The sequence below is a fragment of the Rutilus rutilus genome (assembly GCF_951802725.1).
Source record: "Rutilus rutilus genome assembly, chromosome: 6".
In the NCBI taxonomy this organism is placed as follows: domain Eukaryota; kingdom Metazoa; phylum Chordata; class Actinopteri; order Cypriniformes; family Leuciscidae; genus Rutilus; species Rutilus rutilus.
Genome location: NC_140214.1, coordinates 41,300,182 through 41,315,790, shown reverse-complemented (window position 1 = coordinate 41,315,790; position 15,609 = coordinate 41,300,182). Strand labels below are relative to the sequence as shown.

The 15,609-nt window shown below is 39.7% G+C and overlaps 1 protein-coding gene across 1 annotated transcript in view; it reads left to right on the top strand.

Moving 5' to 3' along the window:
* LOC311292179 (corticotropin-releasing factor receptor 2) overlaps positions 1-12,871 on the top strand; it is an 81,271-nt gene extending 68,400 nt beyond the window's left edge. The window contains exons 11-12 of the mRNA XM_084411763.1: positions 5,688-5,729; positions 10,970-12,871. Of these exons, the coding sequence (XP_084267889.1) occupies positions 5,688-5,729; positions 10,970-11,110 (183 nt within the window). The 3' untranslated portion in view covers positions 11,111-12,871. The remainder of the gene's footprint in view (positions 1-5,687; positions 5,730-10,969) is intronic.
* Positions 12,872-15,609: the final 2,738 nt, after the last annotated feature.

Below are 15,609 nucleotides of genomic sequence, written 5' to 3'. Positions count from 1 at the left end.
ATAGTTGTGATACAGGTGTCAGAGTGTGTGCAACGCACCCCAAACGCTCCTCTGTTTGTTTTAGGTTTTATAAATCACTGTCATCTCTGAAGATTTCTTCCTGGGTTTCAACATGAAGTGAAATGTAATACAAGGAACATAGAATATTTTGGAGAAGTGCTATGGGAATGCATCCAATGCGTACACTGCGAAAGTTAAACCACTATTAGCCAGCTCTGACCACAATTTCTATGTACTGCACATCGCTGAAGTCAAGTAAGCCTTTGGCCTCCAGAGAATGTGGAGATACTGAAAGGCTGTTTTCTCTGTACTGACTGGAAGGCGCAATCCGAATATTGACGAGCATAATGAAATCAGGTCTGTGTCAAGTTCCGTGTGGATTCTGTGATACCATTTAAACAGGTTAAATGTTTTCCAAACAACAAGCCTAATATCACCAAGGACGTTAAAGAGTGTATTAACCTGAATCACTTGGCTTTTAATCAAAAAGACCCCGCACTCAGAAAACTGGCTCAGAAAAAGCGCAATCACAAAAGAAGAGAAACTCAAGCATTATGGAGATGTAGTTGATAGTGATATGAGTAATAATTCAAATAAGTTGTGGTGTATAACCAATATAACTCCCAAAAGTATAAGTATGCATACTGTATAAGTAAAAAAGTATAAGTATCTTACGGTAGGTTGGATGTTAACTCTTATGACAGTAGTGATGTATAGGGCTATTATGACTGCTTTTGTACTTGAGCCACAAATGAGACTGGCTGATAATGTTAAGGTTTTCAAAGGTCTCGAAATCAAAAAGGCAACTGGGTCGGAGGGTCTTTCCCTGAAAACCTTTGCAGAGGAATTAGCCTGTGCATGGATGGACATTTTCCAGAGGTCCCTTGATTCACATATTATCCCCGATAATTGGAAAAAGTCCATTATCATACCAGTTTCTAAAAAAACACAGCTCTGAAGAGTATAATGACTATGTCCCAGTTGCCTCAACCTGCATTGTAATGAAGTGTTTTGGAGAGGATTTTGGTGTGGAAGCTTCAGGACTATGGAAGAGGTAAAGGACTATCTTGATCCCTCTATTACAAAAACAGGGGCACTGATGATGCTATCCTGCCAGGCTGTTTTTTCTTGATCTGAGCTCTGCTTTGAAAACCATGCAACCACACAATTTCGAAACTTTGCAAAAACCAACTCTAAAATCAATCAGTGAATGCTCACGTTAAAAACAATGCTTAGCATTCATATAGCTCTTACGCACATCTATAAGACCAAATGGTCAGTGAGAGCAGAACGAAGCTGTCTCTATTTTAAAAACAAGAACAGTAAAAAGCAGCAAGCATTCATCTAGTTCATGTTCACATCGTGAAACAACCGAGAAACAGTGTGAATGGACAAAAAAACACACTTTTGGTGTAAATGACCTGAATTTACCTCTCAAGAAGAAGACTTTTATTTCAATACGTGAATATATATTTCATCCAGCGCTGTTTGTTCTTAAGTATCTTCATACTCTCTGTTTTTAAAGACTGAGAAAGCTTTTCAGAGGATTCAATGAGAAAGCAGTCCAAATGAATGCGAATCAATTCAGGCTCTTTTGCAAACCCATTTGGCCGATTAACTGAAAAGAAAGAGACGACACAAAAGAATGATTCATTCACAAATGTTTGGCATCGCTGGATCGACAGAAGTGCGGAACACACATAATAACTGCTGAAATATTCTCAGGGAAAACATTTCTCCGGTCAGTCAGAGATCTTATGTTGCACACAGTGAATACAATGCAGACGCCACTGTTGGCATTGGCCCGGAGAAGAATGCTGTTAGACTGGAAATCAAACAAACCACCACAAGTTTCTCTCTGGCTCAGCGATGTGAGTAAATGAAATATTCAGGATCCACTAAACACTTTCATTCAGTAAGGAACCCAATTATTTAGTTTTGTTTTGAAAAGTGCACAACCTCCTCCCCAAACGAAAAATATTAGTGGAATCAGAAGAAATGGGTCTTACAATCAGACAGAATGAGTGAACAATAGTGCTGATTATTTTCTCACTGTCTGTACTTTCAGCATTTGTTCTGGATGTATAATTTATTTATTTTATTTTGCATAATGATAACATTTATTGGGTGGGGAAATGAAAACGAAAAGAGAAATATTGTTTACCAACACATTTTGCATCAACAAATGGATAATGCTCCTCATGCACTGGCTTACCTCCTCTTCAAGCAGTGGTAGTGTTCTGCACTAGTAATGTCGCGTGATTATATGGCGTGTTACACATGTAACCTTGTTTGAAGGGGATTGCTGGCTGAAGAAATGGTGTTCCCTGCCGCATTATATGGGTCGCATTCCTGCCGAATACCGTGAGCTAGAACATCATTGACCAATTGTAGGCAAGTTAGTGTGTCTCTATAAGACTTCAGGATTGGTTGGAAAAAATAGAATTTCCCTGTACAACGCAACGCTGCATATGATATATATATATTTTTAGGTCAACCCACACTGGTTCCCTCGACAAAAAACCCCAACAGGATTTATCCATTGGCTTTAGAATAATGCAGAAAATAAGCTCCATGACCAGGATTGTGATGCATGCATGAATATCACAGTCTTTTGTTGGTCAAGGAGCTTATTTTCCTCAATAATTCTATAGCCAATGAAAAAAATCCTTAACCAGGTTTTGTTCATCATGATATTCTTGACAAATGGACACAAGTCTTATGGATTTTGAAGCGTAAATAGAATCGGCAGAAGTCTAAACGTAGACTATACACAAACTACAATCAGTAAGCTTCAACAACCCTTTCAGCCTTTTGTCTAAAAGACATGTTACCTGACAGTTTAAATTTTTTTTTACCTGACTATTTCAAGATGAGTAAAAGCTTTAAAAAAAAGGGAGGCATTACTAATGTAATTTATGTCAGATATTTCACCAAAAACCCATTGACTTTGGGACAAGATCACAAAGCAGCTTTCAATTACAGTCCTAATTCTGCCAGCAACTGCTCTGTACAAAGCACCAATTTACAATCTGTCAATAATTAACCACATTTCTGAAGCTGATTATATCATACAGATTTATGTAATGTTTGTCATTGTGGCGAGCACTCTCTGCTATGTTGCAGTTTGCTGTCAACAGTTAGAGTGGGCGAGAGTTTGCTCTCTGGGAATCATCCAGCAGTTGAAACGCAGGAAGAGTGTAGGCACATCGAGCATCTCAACATCAGCTGGCCCTCGCTGGATTAATGGCTATGTGGGAGTCCAGGCCCTTGTTAGTACATATTTATTGAATTCCTGCACTGTGTGTGGTAAAATGATGCAGCAAGTCTCCATTATTTATTTAAAAATAGACAGTTAAAGAAGGAAATGTGTCTAAAAATCTGACAGTCCACATGTTGAGGCAAATGTATATGGTGCACAGTGTCATACACACAAATTCAAAACTCTATCAGGAAACACACACGGCACTAAAATAACGGAGTAAACATTAATATTCAAACAATATGAGATGCAACATATAAAACCCTAACATATGTAACTGAAAACTGATAATTATTTAAATGAAATCACATCAAATGTGAAGTGTCACACGACACCGGTTGTGAGGAAGTGCACCAAAATAAGCAATTCAGTCTCCCCTGTGTCGCTGCACAACAAAACCATCACGATCAAGTGTTTTTTTCTTGTTGCTGTTGTTGTTTTAACAAATACATGTAGTTCAAATAAAGACAAATAATGCAAAGTGGGATAAGACCACCTAAACTGAGACCAAGACCAGACCAGCACTCCTCAAATTCATCTGAAAGATCCATATTTACTTCCTGAAAAGTGTCTTATATTTAATCAATAAATACAATTAGAATAATAAGACACTATATAGGCCTGTTTTACCATAAACAATTCAATCAATAACAACAAAATAATGTGAAAATTCTCTGCATCTGAATCTGAATTGGTACAATTGCAACTGCATAAATATTGTTGAGATTAACGTTTTAAAAATAACATTTTGAATATAGAAATATGACTAAAACTGCCAGTAGGTGGCGGAACGTCTCTGTTTCGTATGGTAACCCACGTTCCCTGAAAGAGGGACCGGAGACGTTCGTCGGAGGGATCCGACTTGAATGGGATCTTCACAGAGAGACCAATCTACTTCGAGAGAAACTAAACGAGCCAATCTGTGTGCCTTCCTGTTGGATCTTTAGTGAATAAACCTTTTCAGGCTGTTAAAAGAGTACTTTTATCCCTTTCCGATGAGGAGGAGATTGCAATTTGTAGGTTCTCCATCCCAGTGCTGTGATTGGCTGCTGGCATCAGCCGTGGCACACACAGCGTGGCCCATCCTTCTTTCCCCTGTGGAAATCATTTTGCATAATCTAAAGCACACTGTTAGAACCGTGACTTTGAAGTTTTACTGTGCATTACTCACTTCTCAAAACACCTCTGGCGATGTTCTGAATACAAGATGGAAGAATACTGAACTATCGTGAATGATTATGAATCCATACAGCTACATTTTGTGTAAACTGTTGTATTACAAATAGCGGTCATGTGTAATACAACAGTTTTACAGTTTTTCCTCAGGAATTTAATGGCAGGCATGGCCTGAATCTTGAAGAGAAAGTCAAGATGAGTGAAGGATAGTTAGTTCATAGTATCATAAGTTAGTTTAAAAAAAACAACAACACTTCAATGTAATCAACAAGTCAACAGTGACAATGGCACACATACCAACTTTTTAACATCAAACATCATTAGCAACATTTCCTGAGGTGAAAAAACTCAATAAAATAATAATAGAACATTTGAGGCTGTATCTCTTATTTAAACAAAAATTTGGAATCTTTGCAAATTTTTGCAGTTCAGTTTTAATTCCAGTTCATTTTATGTTATGTTTAATGTCAGTTTAGTGTTAATATCTTTTGAATAATATAGCCTTAATTCCTGTTTCTTCTCAGTGTAGATTCCTAGAGACATTTGAAGTACAGTGCTCGTTTTATGTATTCTTACTCATATTGGTCAAAACTTGTGGAAGGTCTGGTTTGAGTCTTGCATGGGATGCTTCATGAGCCATTGCTTTTGTGCATTGAATATAAAGTCCCTAGGGTGCTTGGTACAGTAATCGCAGTTATATTTATTCTTGTGTCTGTCAGGTACACCTGAAAGAACTGTATAGATGTCAATATTGCGAAAAGATTTTGTGTAAGAGAGTTGGGGACCATTATTGGTCTTATGTCACCCTTTTTAAGTGGGATCTCCTGATCTCTTTCTGTTTGAAGTGGTCTGGAGTCTATTTCGTCTTCTGCTCTCATGAAACTTGTAAGTGCTTCAGTGTGAAAAATAGTTTTGTTTCCCCTGAGAACATTATTTCTCCGCAGCCTTTGATGCAGTCAGTCTTCAGAAGTGGAGCTGACACCTGAGCAACAACATGTGCCAATTATTTCTGGATGGAGCTTTGTTCCTGAGAATTTTTTTTGTTTTGTTTTGGTTTTTTTTACTGCGAGAACAACCTGTGGTACAAGACCCACTGTCATACCACCATAATCTGGCACTTCACATGCTGAACAAGGCCAAAAATATTACATTTTGATGAGCAACATTTTTCATTTTATTGTTTGCATTTAACAAAGTTAATTGAAGTGACATTACCTGATGTTGTTTATGTTTTGTTTTTCTCTAACAGGGATTCTTTGTGTCGGTATTTTACTGCTTTCTAAATGGGGAGGTGAGTCAATGATGAGTTTAGTAATTTCATGGATGGACAGAAATGAAAGATGACTATAAATATATAGGCCCTTTGCACAGCCATATCACCCCGTCACCCTATCTGTTCTCTGACACCAAGTCTATTATTATGTGGGAGGCTATTTAACCCGACTCGCTTACACACAAACACCAAGACAAACAGAGCAATTTATCAGCACCCTGCAAACTGCTCTCATTTAATGGGGCCATGTGTATTGCCTATAGGATTCCTCTTCAGTATCACTTGACACATCTGTCATTTTTCCCTAGTTATTTCCCTCTTCTATGTCCAAACAGAATAACTAATATTATTTGTGTGCGTGTAGATATAAGTTGGCCCACATACCACATTGTGGAAGAAAATCTCTCCGTCTCACTATACTGTTATCCTTTCAGCCAGAGCCACGGAGGGAGTTTTATGAGTTAACTGGAGAATATGTCATGTATGACATACTTTGATGCAGAAGCAACAAAGGCACAGACGGAACATGTAACCAAATAAATACACAACTGTCATAGTTATTTTCGATAATCACATGTGTATTTAAATATAATGACGATGGTTAGCATTTAGCATTGCATATAAATATATATTTTTGCTTCGTACTGTGATCAGGAAAGCAATCGGATCGCAATCAGAAGTTATTTCAGACACTCGCTGGTGTCTGAAAGTGAGTTTTGAGCTGAGAATTGTCTTTAATGTTGAGGTTAGCTGTTAGCCTGATATGAAAACATGGCAAATGAGAAGCGGTGTTCACTCTCAAACTCTGCCTCTGTTCGTAACCACTCCTCAAGCCCCTGTTGGCCCGCTCTGGACAAAGGTATTCGATGGACCAAAAAAACCCTGGCTGTTGGCCCCCGATGAAGCCCCTACGAGGCCCGATCAAGCCTGGGAAGTGACAGTGGGCACATTCTAGCACGCTTGCTTTTGGCCCGACAGTGGAAACATGGCTATTGTTACCGAAACCCGGGAGGAAAGAGGGGCACGCTGTTGGAGAGTCCTCGCTGCCGAGGGGGATCGTGGTGCCGAGGAGGTCGTGCAGTTCGGACGAAGGTGCACCTGGTTTGCCTGACTCTTGGAGCGGTGGCTGACAGAGGAGTTGCCCCCGTCAGATGGGGGGCAGGGCCTGCTGCTGTCCGCTATAATGGGAAGGAACAGGCTGAGTGAGGGAATGGGGGACTCGCTGCCGGGCGCCCGAAGCCAGAGGAATCAGGCCCGAAGCCATCACATGGCACTGCAAGTGAGGGCTTCTCAGTTGGTTGAAGACCGAGCAGCAGTGTGTTCGTGGAACTGGACCAATATTTCCTCTCTCCTATCTCTTGCCTCTGTCCCTCCTCATCCTTACATCTCCTTTCTCTTACCTCGTCTGTCTTACTCTGGCGCCCTAATCCCCGGTTCTGCAAACAGTATACCAAAACGGCATACTATGAGGTTACTGCTGGTTTATCAGCCCGTAAAGCTGAGAATCTGTTAAACATTCCAAGAACAGAGAGAAAGAAACACCATCTAAAGCACATTCTCAGCAGCAACTGTAGTCACATATATCTTAAATGTCGCTGGAGCTGCACCCAAAGAGAAACGCTCTTGTAGAAATCCAGCACTGAGGTGAACTGGTTTCCAACCCTCAAACTCTGTACCACAATGCAAAAAGTAGCCCCAATTTAAGGCATAAAGGCACCGTTTAGACAAAACTTGTGGAGCTTGACCTCCCTTTCAGGACCATAAAATCACAAATGACCCTCGGAAGACTGAGGTTGAGAAGCCTTAGCTGTTTAAACTGTGTCATGACATTCCCCCCAGCTATGCCTAGAAACGTCCCTGTTTGTTCCTACATAACTGTGCCAGTTTCATGTCTCTTAACAGAAAATAATTATAAAAAAAATCACACAAAATAATGGCCATCCATTAATAAATACCGTGAGGTTCACTCTCTAGTCAGGCTAGTTGTTACAACAATAGACTAGTTTCTATTATGTCTTCTTTTCTACAGTCGCTGTCTGCTCTGATGACGGCAGATCTGACCTGCCATGAACACAAGTATTCAGCACCATTTCAGAATATTCTTAGTGTTTATTTATTATCATCATCATTGTTATTGATATAACTTATTGACGTTTAAATACAAATCTTCAAAACTATTTAACTAAACATTTATTATTTTTTCTTTAGAATATTATTTTACAGTCTAATGGTCTTTCTTTATATCTGATTTGTTATGTGGGTTAATTATTTGGATTTCTGTTATGACCCCAGGCAAGATGTAGACTTACACTCAAGATGATCTGTCATCTAGACCGTCAACATCAAACCAAATCATATCAGTGCCATCTGTGACTCAGCTATGTCATTCTCTGTTTGCCCATACATATTATAATGTGTTTAGTTGAAGGCAACAATGTTCTCTCTCATGACTGACCGACTAAACGAATCAATTTTGTAATGAAAAGCCCCTAGCAATCATCCAGCTCTTTTTATTGTTCTTTTTCAAAGCTCTTTTACTTTATATAACCATTACATGCATGTCTTTTTGATAGCTAAAAAATCAAGTCCATTCGTCTCTATCCATTTCAATTTCAAACCTTGCACTTGAATGAAGACTGGGCACTATTCTAGGGCAAAGGAGTTTTACAAATAGATGTTGAGGGTTAAAACAATTCACTGTCATGCATCTGCATTTCAATTCTTGTATTCTGAATTCCTGAATTTTTGTAGAAATAAAAAAATTGTCATCGTTGTCATGATCAGACATACTCCAAAAATTGCTAATATTAGATAATGCGTGAGAAGCAACACTTGAAAGCCAGTTAACCCAGGAGCCTCATAAACAAGATAAATCGCATCCTTAACCTATTGTGACATCCTTTTTTGTAGCAGCAACACCCCTATTGTGGCCATCAAAACAAGAAAACAACTGAATAAATGATGCCACTGGCTCCTGCGGTCAACAAGGACGACGATCCCGGGTGGAGTCGACTGGTCGATGGGCCGAGGTGGAGTGACGGGCGACCCGATGCGGAGCCAGGGGATCCATTTTTAAAGGCGGAGCTGGAAACCAACAGATCCTCACAGCAGAGTGGAGTAAACAGAGGAGGAGCCCAGGAACTGAATGGAGCTCGCAGAGACACAGGGACCAGCAGCGACAGGAGACTTAGGGGAATAACGTCTTCCTCAAACCATTGCATTGGGACCTGGCACAGCTTACCCTCAGCAGCAGGAGTATGGGCAGGGCTCATTCCATGCCGTCATTCTCCACAAGGATGCCCTCCGTGACGGATGTTGTCGCCAGCTCTTGCACCTGGTCAGACTCGCAGTTGGGCTTGCGCGTTGGCTTTGCCGCTGGTTTCGAGGCGGGCTCGGTGGGCTCAGGCTCTTCATCAGTGATGGGCATGGCTGATGATAGGCTGGGCTCTGGGGGGATTCACATTTCACCAGCACCCACTCGAAGTATTCTGCAAAGCTCCCTCGAGGAGCTGCCATGGGCATGCATCCCTCGGACCGCTCGTTGGGGGTGGTGTAGTAAAAGACGTAGAGGGAGCAGTGAGGGTAGTGAGTGAGACACGCCAGATCAAGGAAATCCCTTGTGTGGTCCTCGAGGGAACACTCCTCCTGATGTCCACCTTTTCTGTTAAATCCGTATTTGTGGTTCGATGTTCTGTCACGGGTAGCAACAGCAATAATCGCACGACAGGAGAATATAACAAAAACAGTCTTCAATAAATCCAAAAGGGAACACAGAGGAGATCACACAGTGTAATATACAACACAACCACGCAACACAAAGACATATATAACACCAAACAGGTAACTGACAGAACTCAGGGCTTAAATGCACAGGGAATGGTAATCAACAGAACTAGACACAGGTGTGGAACTAATGAGTAACTAGGGAAACTAACTAGCAAACAGAACTTAGGAAAACCGTAACAGGGTACAGAATGAAAACGACACCAAACCAGAATGAGACTGTTTCAATTACACAGTGACACTGTACGTCTAAGATTAGTTCTGATGCTAAATTAGGTCAGTCTTGAGTTATGGCTAGTCCTGAATAGAATCTTATACACTCACATTTATACATTCATGTTTATATAAAGTGGCAACAATTGTGGCAAGAATACATTTGTGAACCCTTTGAAAAGTTAAACCCACAATAATAGACAAACACAATCTGTCAAAACTAACAAGACACAAACGGTTCTGCCTTTAACATGTTTTATTGAATACATTCAAAGAGATTGAACCTTTGCATTTAGTAACTGATATTCTTTTAGCAGCAAAAAATGCTTTTTTTAAACCTCTCACCCACAAATCTTTTTCAGTCTATCGATATTTCTAGGTTGTCTTGATAGCTCAGCCCACTTAAGGTCCACACAGCATCTGAATTCGCTTAAGGTCAGGACTCAGGAAAACACGTACCTTGTTCTTTTTTTCTTTTTTTAACATTTAGTGGATTTATTTGTGTCCTTTGGATCATTGTCAGTTGCATCAGTTTGAAGTCATGAACTGTTTTCCTGAGGTTCTCCTGTAAAATCTCTTGATACATTTTTTAATGTACTGTTTTATCAATGCTTGTACAGTGTTCAGGCCCTCAGGCAGCAAAGAAGCACTAAACCTTCCAGCATTTTTTAGTGTGCAATGCCCATTTTTACCAAAAAGTTCAACTTTTATCTCAATTTGACCAGAAGCATTGTGGAACATCCAGGTGATTTGGGGCAAACCTGAGACGTGCCTTTTTTTTTTATTGTTCTAGACAAGTTCATGCCTTTTTCTAGAATTGTTCTAGACAAGAGTGGTTTTCTCCAGTATGTGTTGTCCGATCATGAACACCATTCTTGTTCAGTGTTTTTAGCGCAATTTTCCACCGGACAAAATTGCGATTGTTAACTCATGATTTCTGTTCTGTCTGTGCGCACCAATCTTGCACTTCTATCTACTCCTCAACCAGACCACCTAGAGACTTCAGGTTTTCGGCATTATGTTAAGGAAGGTCTAATCTCGGGAACGCACAAAAAAAAATCCAGGAAAAGATTTACTATCTCTTAGTGTTGTGATCCCATGACGTCAGAAAATTGCGCTAAAACACTCACTGAGTTTTTATTACTTGTTTTGATAGTGGACACATGAACAAGTGATACTGAAGATTCTCCTCCACAATCAGTGCAGAAAACTCAAATGCTGAATTTAAAATACCATGAACTAATGCATTTTCCTCTTCATAGGTGCGTTCCGCAGCCAGAAAGCGTTGGCATCGATGGCAAGACCATCACGCACTGCGAGTCAGAGTGGCGAGGGCCATGTCCATCCCCACCTCCCCCACCCGCATCAGCTTTCACAGCATCAAGCAGACCACGGCCGTCTGACCTCTACACAACTGCTTTTCCCCTTTAGTAATTCAGCCACACAGATGGACTGCAAGTGGCATGAGAGACCAAATGATTGTTTGCCTTTCCGATGGTCATGGGTGTATCATCCAATAACCAGTGAATTTAATTTATATGTCTGTAATTTTGACAATCTGCTCTGAATTAACAGTTTTTTAAACAGTATTGATGAACTGTTTCTTTTCACTTAGTAGTTTGCAAACATCCAGAACACTGTAGCATCTGTTTCATCTATCTATCTATCTATCTGTCTGTCTGTCTGTCTGTCTATCTGTCTAATAATTGGTAGCTGGCAATGAGTTAGTAATGAACTCAATAATAATTTCAAGGTTTTTTTAGGGAGGAGAGAGTGATCTATTTATTACAACAACAACAACAACAAAAAGTCTCAATGTTTTAAAATAAAACAATCTTAGTCCAATTTCAGCCCACACTTGTGAATCTGAATCACACTCGGGACCAGAGTCTCCAGATCTCCACAAAAACAGCAGATATGGTTGTACTGCAACAAAGGAAAGCAACTGCTAGTACTCACAGGCCAATACTCAGTTATATAAATTACATATATATGTGTTTTTCACCAAACTATATCATGTGCATTTAGAAAACTTTGAACATATGGGAACATTCTATGATACTTTTGCACTTTTTTCCTAGAGCTTGAAGGTGGTCACTCTTCCATGTCGAGTGCAAGCAGGACGTTTTATATTTTTTCTAGAAAAAAAATTGTACTTCACTACAAAAATTAAATTGGCAAGCCATTGTTCTGTGGCCCCAAGGTTGGCTGTCTGCAAGTGAGCCACAAGATTGCTATCCGTAACCACAGTAAACCTTGATCCAGACAGGTAATTTTTATTTATCTGTCTTTTTTTGTTATGGCCATCAACTCTAATACAAAGGAACTGTAACTGGCATGGATTCACTCTACAGGGTGGAGACCTAAGCATAAAGCAATCGCATGCTCTCGTCCATCCTGAACTTGGAAAAGGGCACACAATCCCTGATGACTGATATCTGTATGCAATTCAACTAGCAAGGAAAAATCGGCTTGAGCAAGATTTCGGATTTTCATTTGATTCAATGTCCACCAAACTTAATTTCCTACCAAAAGAGCATTTAATGGGTGGGGTATTTTGTCAAAGTGGAGATAAAACACCTATAATAGCCTGCAAGGACCAAAAATGCCCTCACCTCTTAGACTGTAATCAGGGTGATCCTGAACTGAATCTTCAGTATGGATCCCAGTACAACCAACATCATCCTCATTCTTAGCAGACGATCCCTTTAAAACTGGATCAAGATCTCAGAGCTAATGTACGGCCAGATCTGGTGTTTGGCTGATGCATCTCACATGTAGCTGTGTATTCCTCGAGGCCGACAGCTTCAATTATACTCGCCTCAGAGATGGCATCAGGATCCATGATCAGCCTGAGGTTCTCACATCCATAAATATCAGGACTGTTGACTTCGTGACACTGCCCAGTTTCTGATACAGTGACAAGAATATATTTGTGAACCTTTTGAAAGTATCTGAATTTTTGCATTGATTACTCATACAATGTGATATGGGGCCCTATTTTAACGATCTGAAACGCAAGTATTAAACGCGAAACACAAGTAACTTTGTGGGCGGATCTCGGGCGCTGTTGCTATTATACCGGCGGGATAAATGACTCTTGCGCCCGACGCAAATCTAAAATGGGTTGGTCTGAAGTAGCTTCATTATTCATAGGTGTGGTTTGGGCGTAACGTGAAATAAACCAATCAGAGCATCATCTCACATTCCCTTTAAGAGTAGACGCGCTTGTTCCATGGCGTATTGCTATTATAACGGCGGATTTGCCAGGCGCTCGCCAGGAGCGGTTCAAGGCCGAGGAGACTGACGTTCTCGTCAGGGACGTAAAACACAGAGAAGTGACATTGGGGATGGAGAAACACCCAAATTAGCTTCGGTTAAACAGGCGTATAATAATTTGGGTAAATGTGTAAGCTAGATTTATGCCTATTTTTTCACATCTTCATGGACACAACAATGATTTCCCTCGTGTGTTAATATTTTTCCTTGTAATAATGTTTGATTTGCAAAAATGAAAACTGCTGCTTCTGTGTAGATGAGAGAATCAAAGTGTGTGTGCGTTGTGCACACGCTACATTATGGCCAAGCATGCGCCCTTAAAATAGCATCTGAATAACATGCGAAACGCGCCACTGGCTTTAGACGAGGTTTCTCCTGGTCTGTGGCGGAATTGTTTTCTGAAACTGCAAAATAGCACCAGGGAACGTTTGCGCCGGAACACGCCTCCTCTTTTCACTGAACAGGCCCCGGGAGCGCAAGTTCATTCCCTAATTTACCGGCGTGCGTCTGTGGAGGGAAAAGTCCGCTGTCCGCGGGTGCAGAATAGGAATGATACATGCGTTGGTGTACAATTGCGCTGGGTGCAAGATAGGGCCCATGGTCTTAATAAACTCTCACACTTAATAAAAACCCACACTTTCAATCTCATCTCCACTAATAATAATAACAGTAACAAATGTTCTAAACAGATTTCCCAAACACTCCTCCAATCCCCACGTGGTCGACAGTTATCCAAGGAATTTTGATACATCAAACCATTACTAAGATATAAGTTAAATGGTCATCTATTTGCCGAACACAATGTCTAAACTTAACTAAAGCTGATACACACGATTTAACAAACATGGCCACCAGCAGCCAATCAAATTTCAGAGTGGCTGACCATTATGAAAATTGATATATTCGTACATAGTGACAAAACGAAGGTGTGTACCCTGAAAGGTGGCACTATAATAACCAACTTTACGTTTTTGCTCATAACTCTCTATCCATGCATGCTAGCATCAAAGTATCTGTTTCATCTGAATATTTGTGTGTCAGGCCCTTGAAATGTATTATGTATTTTTCTATAAAGTTTATCCACCATTCTAAATCCTTTAAAAACTGAGATCTTCACAAATCTTGGCACACATCAGCTCTAGTCCACGCAGTGTCTAAAACAGCAGTCATTTATTTGTATGGGATCGATAGAAGCAGGACATGTTTGTTTTCCAGCTTAAGAAATCCATTCAGGCCTCAAAGATTCAAATCTGTGTAAATTGTTCAATACATTGACTTGTAGTATTTAGAAATTTTGTTTTATTCCATTTGCAAAGAAACCTGTAATTACCAAAATACTTAGATCATCTTTATGTACCCAGATCTGTTATTGAAAACATATTTGTCAAGTTGCAAGACTTGAATGTATTACTTTTAAAAATGTGAAATAATCGAAAAGCAGCCTGTCTGTGTGTATGTGTGTGTGTGTGTGTGTGTGTGTGTGTGTGTGTGTGTGTGTGTGTGTGTGAGTGTGTGAGAGAGAGAGAGTGTGTGTGTGTGTGTGTGTGTGCGTGCGTGCGTGCGTGCGTGCGTGTGTGTGTGTGTGTGTGTGTGTGTGTGTGTGTGTGTGAGTGTGTGTGTGAGAGAGAGAGAGTGTGTGTGTGTGTGTGCGTGTGTGTCCTCCAAACTTGTAAATAGAATTTATACGAGGAATGAAAGTATTTTGTATTGAAAGTATTGAAAGTTGTTTTAAAAGTATTCCTCTGTTTGAAACAACTTAGTGTAATTAAGGTTATAAATATTAACATTGATAGTGTATTTCCAATTAATTATCAAGAGTCTACATCGATACATGATTTTGATACCTTTGAATGAAAAGAAGTAAAAACTAGTTGGGCAGAATTATGTAGATAATAGAGGGCTAACATTTCTCCTCAAAATTGATATTGTATATTTGCCAAAGACAAGAATATTTAATGTTCAGTTTGCTTTTTGTGTTTCAGAATGTTTTATTACCAGATTTTCTGTTTGTTTGTGGTATTTATTTTTTTAAACCAAATGCCTTAAGATTTTGAAAGTGTGGATATGTAAACAATAGACATAAAGGTTACATGATCGATGTTACTGCTCTGTTTGAATATAAAGCGTTGTGAAACCGCCTTAGGTCCTGCATTCATTCCTGATTTCATCATACTTGTGTTCTGTGTGGGATTTAAGAGACCCTTTATAAAATGTATACGTTTGCATACTTGGTTTTGATTAAGTCGGAGGAACATTTAAGAATAGAGAAAATGTATTATTATTTTTACACATAGCATTGTAGTAATTGTTTGGGACTCTAAATTTATAAAAGTCACATGAGAAAATGAGGGTTAAATCAGTTACAGACTCACTGAAACACACCATCCAAATATCACATGCTACATTAGACACAGCAGAGCATCATCTCAGTATTCACACCAAATCCCATTTTCTCAGTCTCACATTTTGTAAATACTTTAACAATTGTATTACACGTTTTAAAAATGCATTATACACCCCCTGACTCAATGCAATTGAGTCAAATTCACCAGCGATATTAATGCAGGTGTGCAAAATCATGTTAAATAAAACAAATAAAAACATCACATCCGGATGCTAGGCG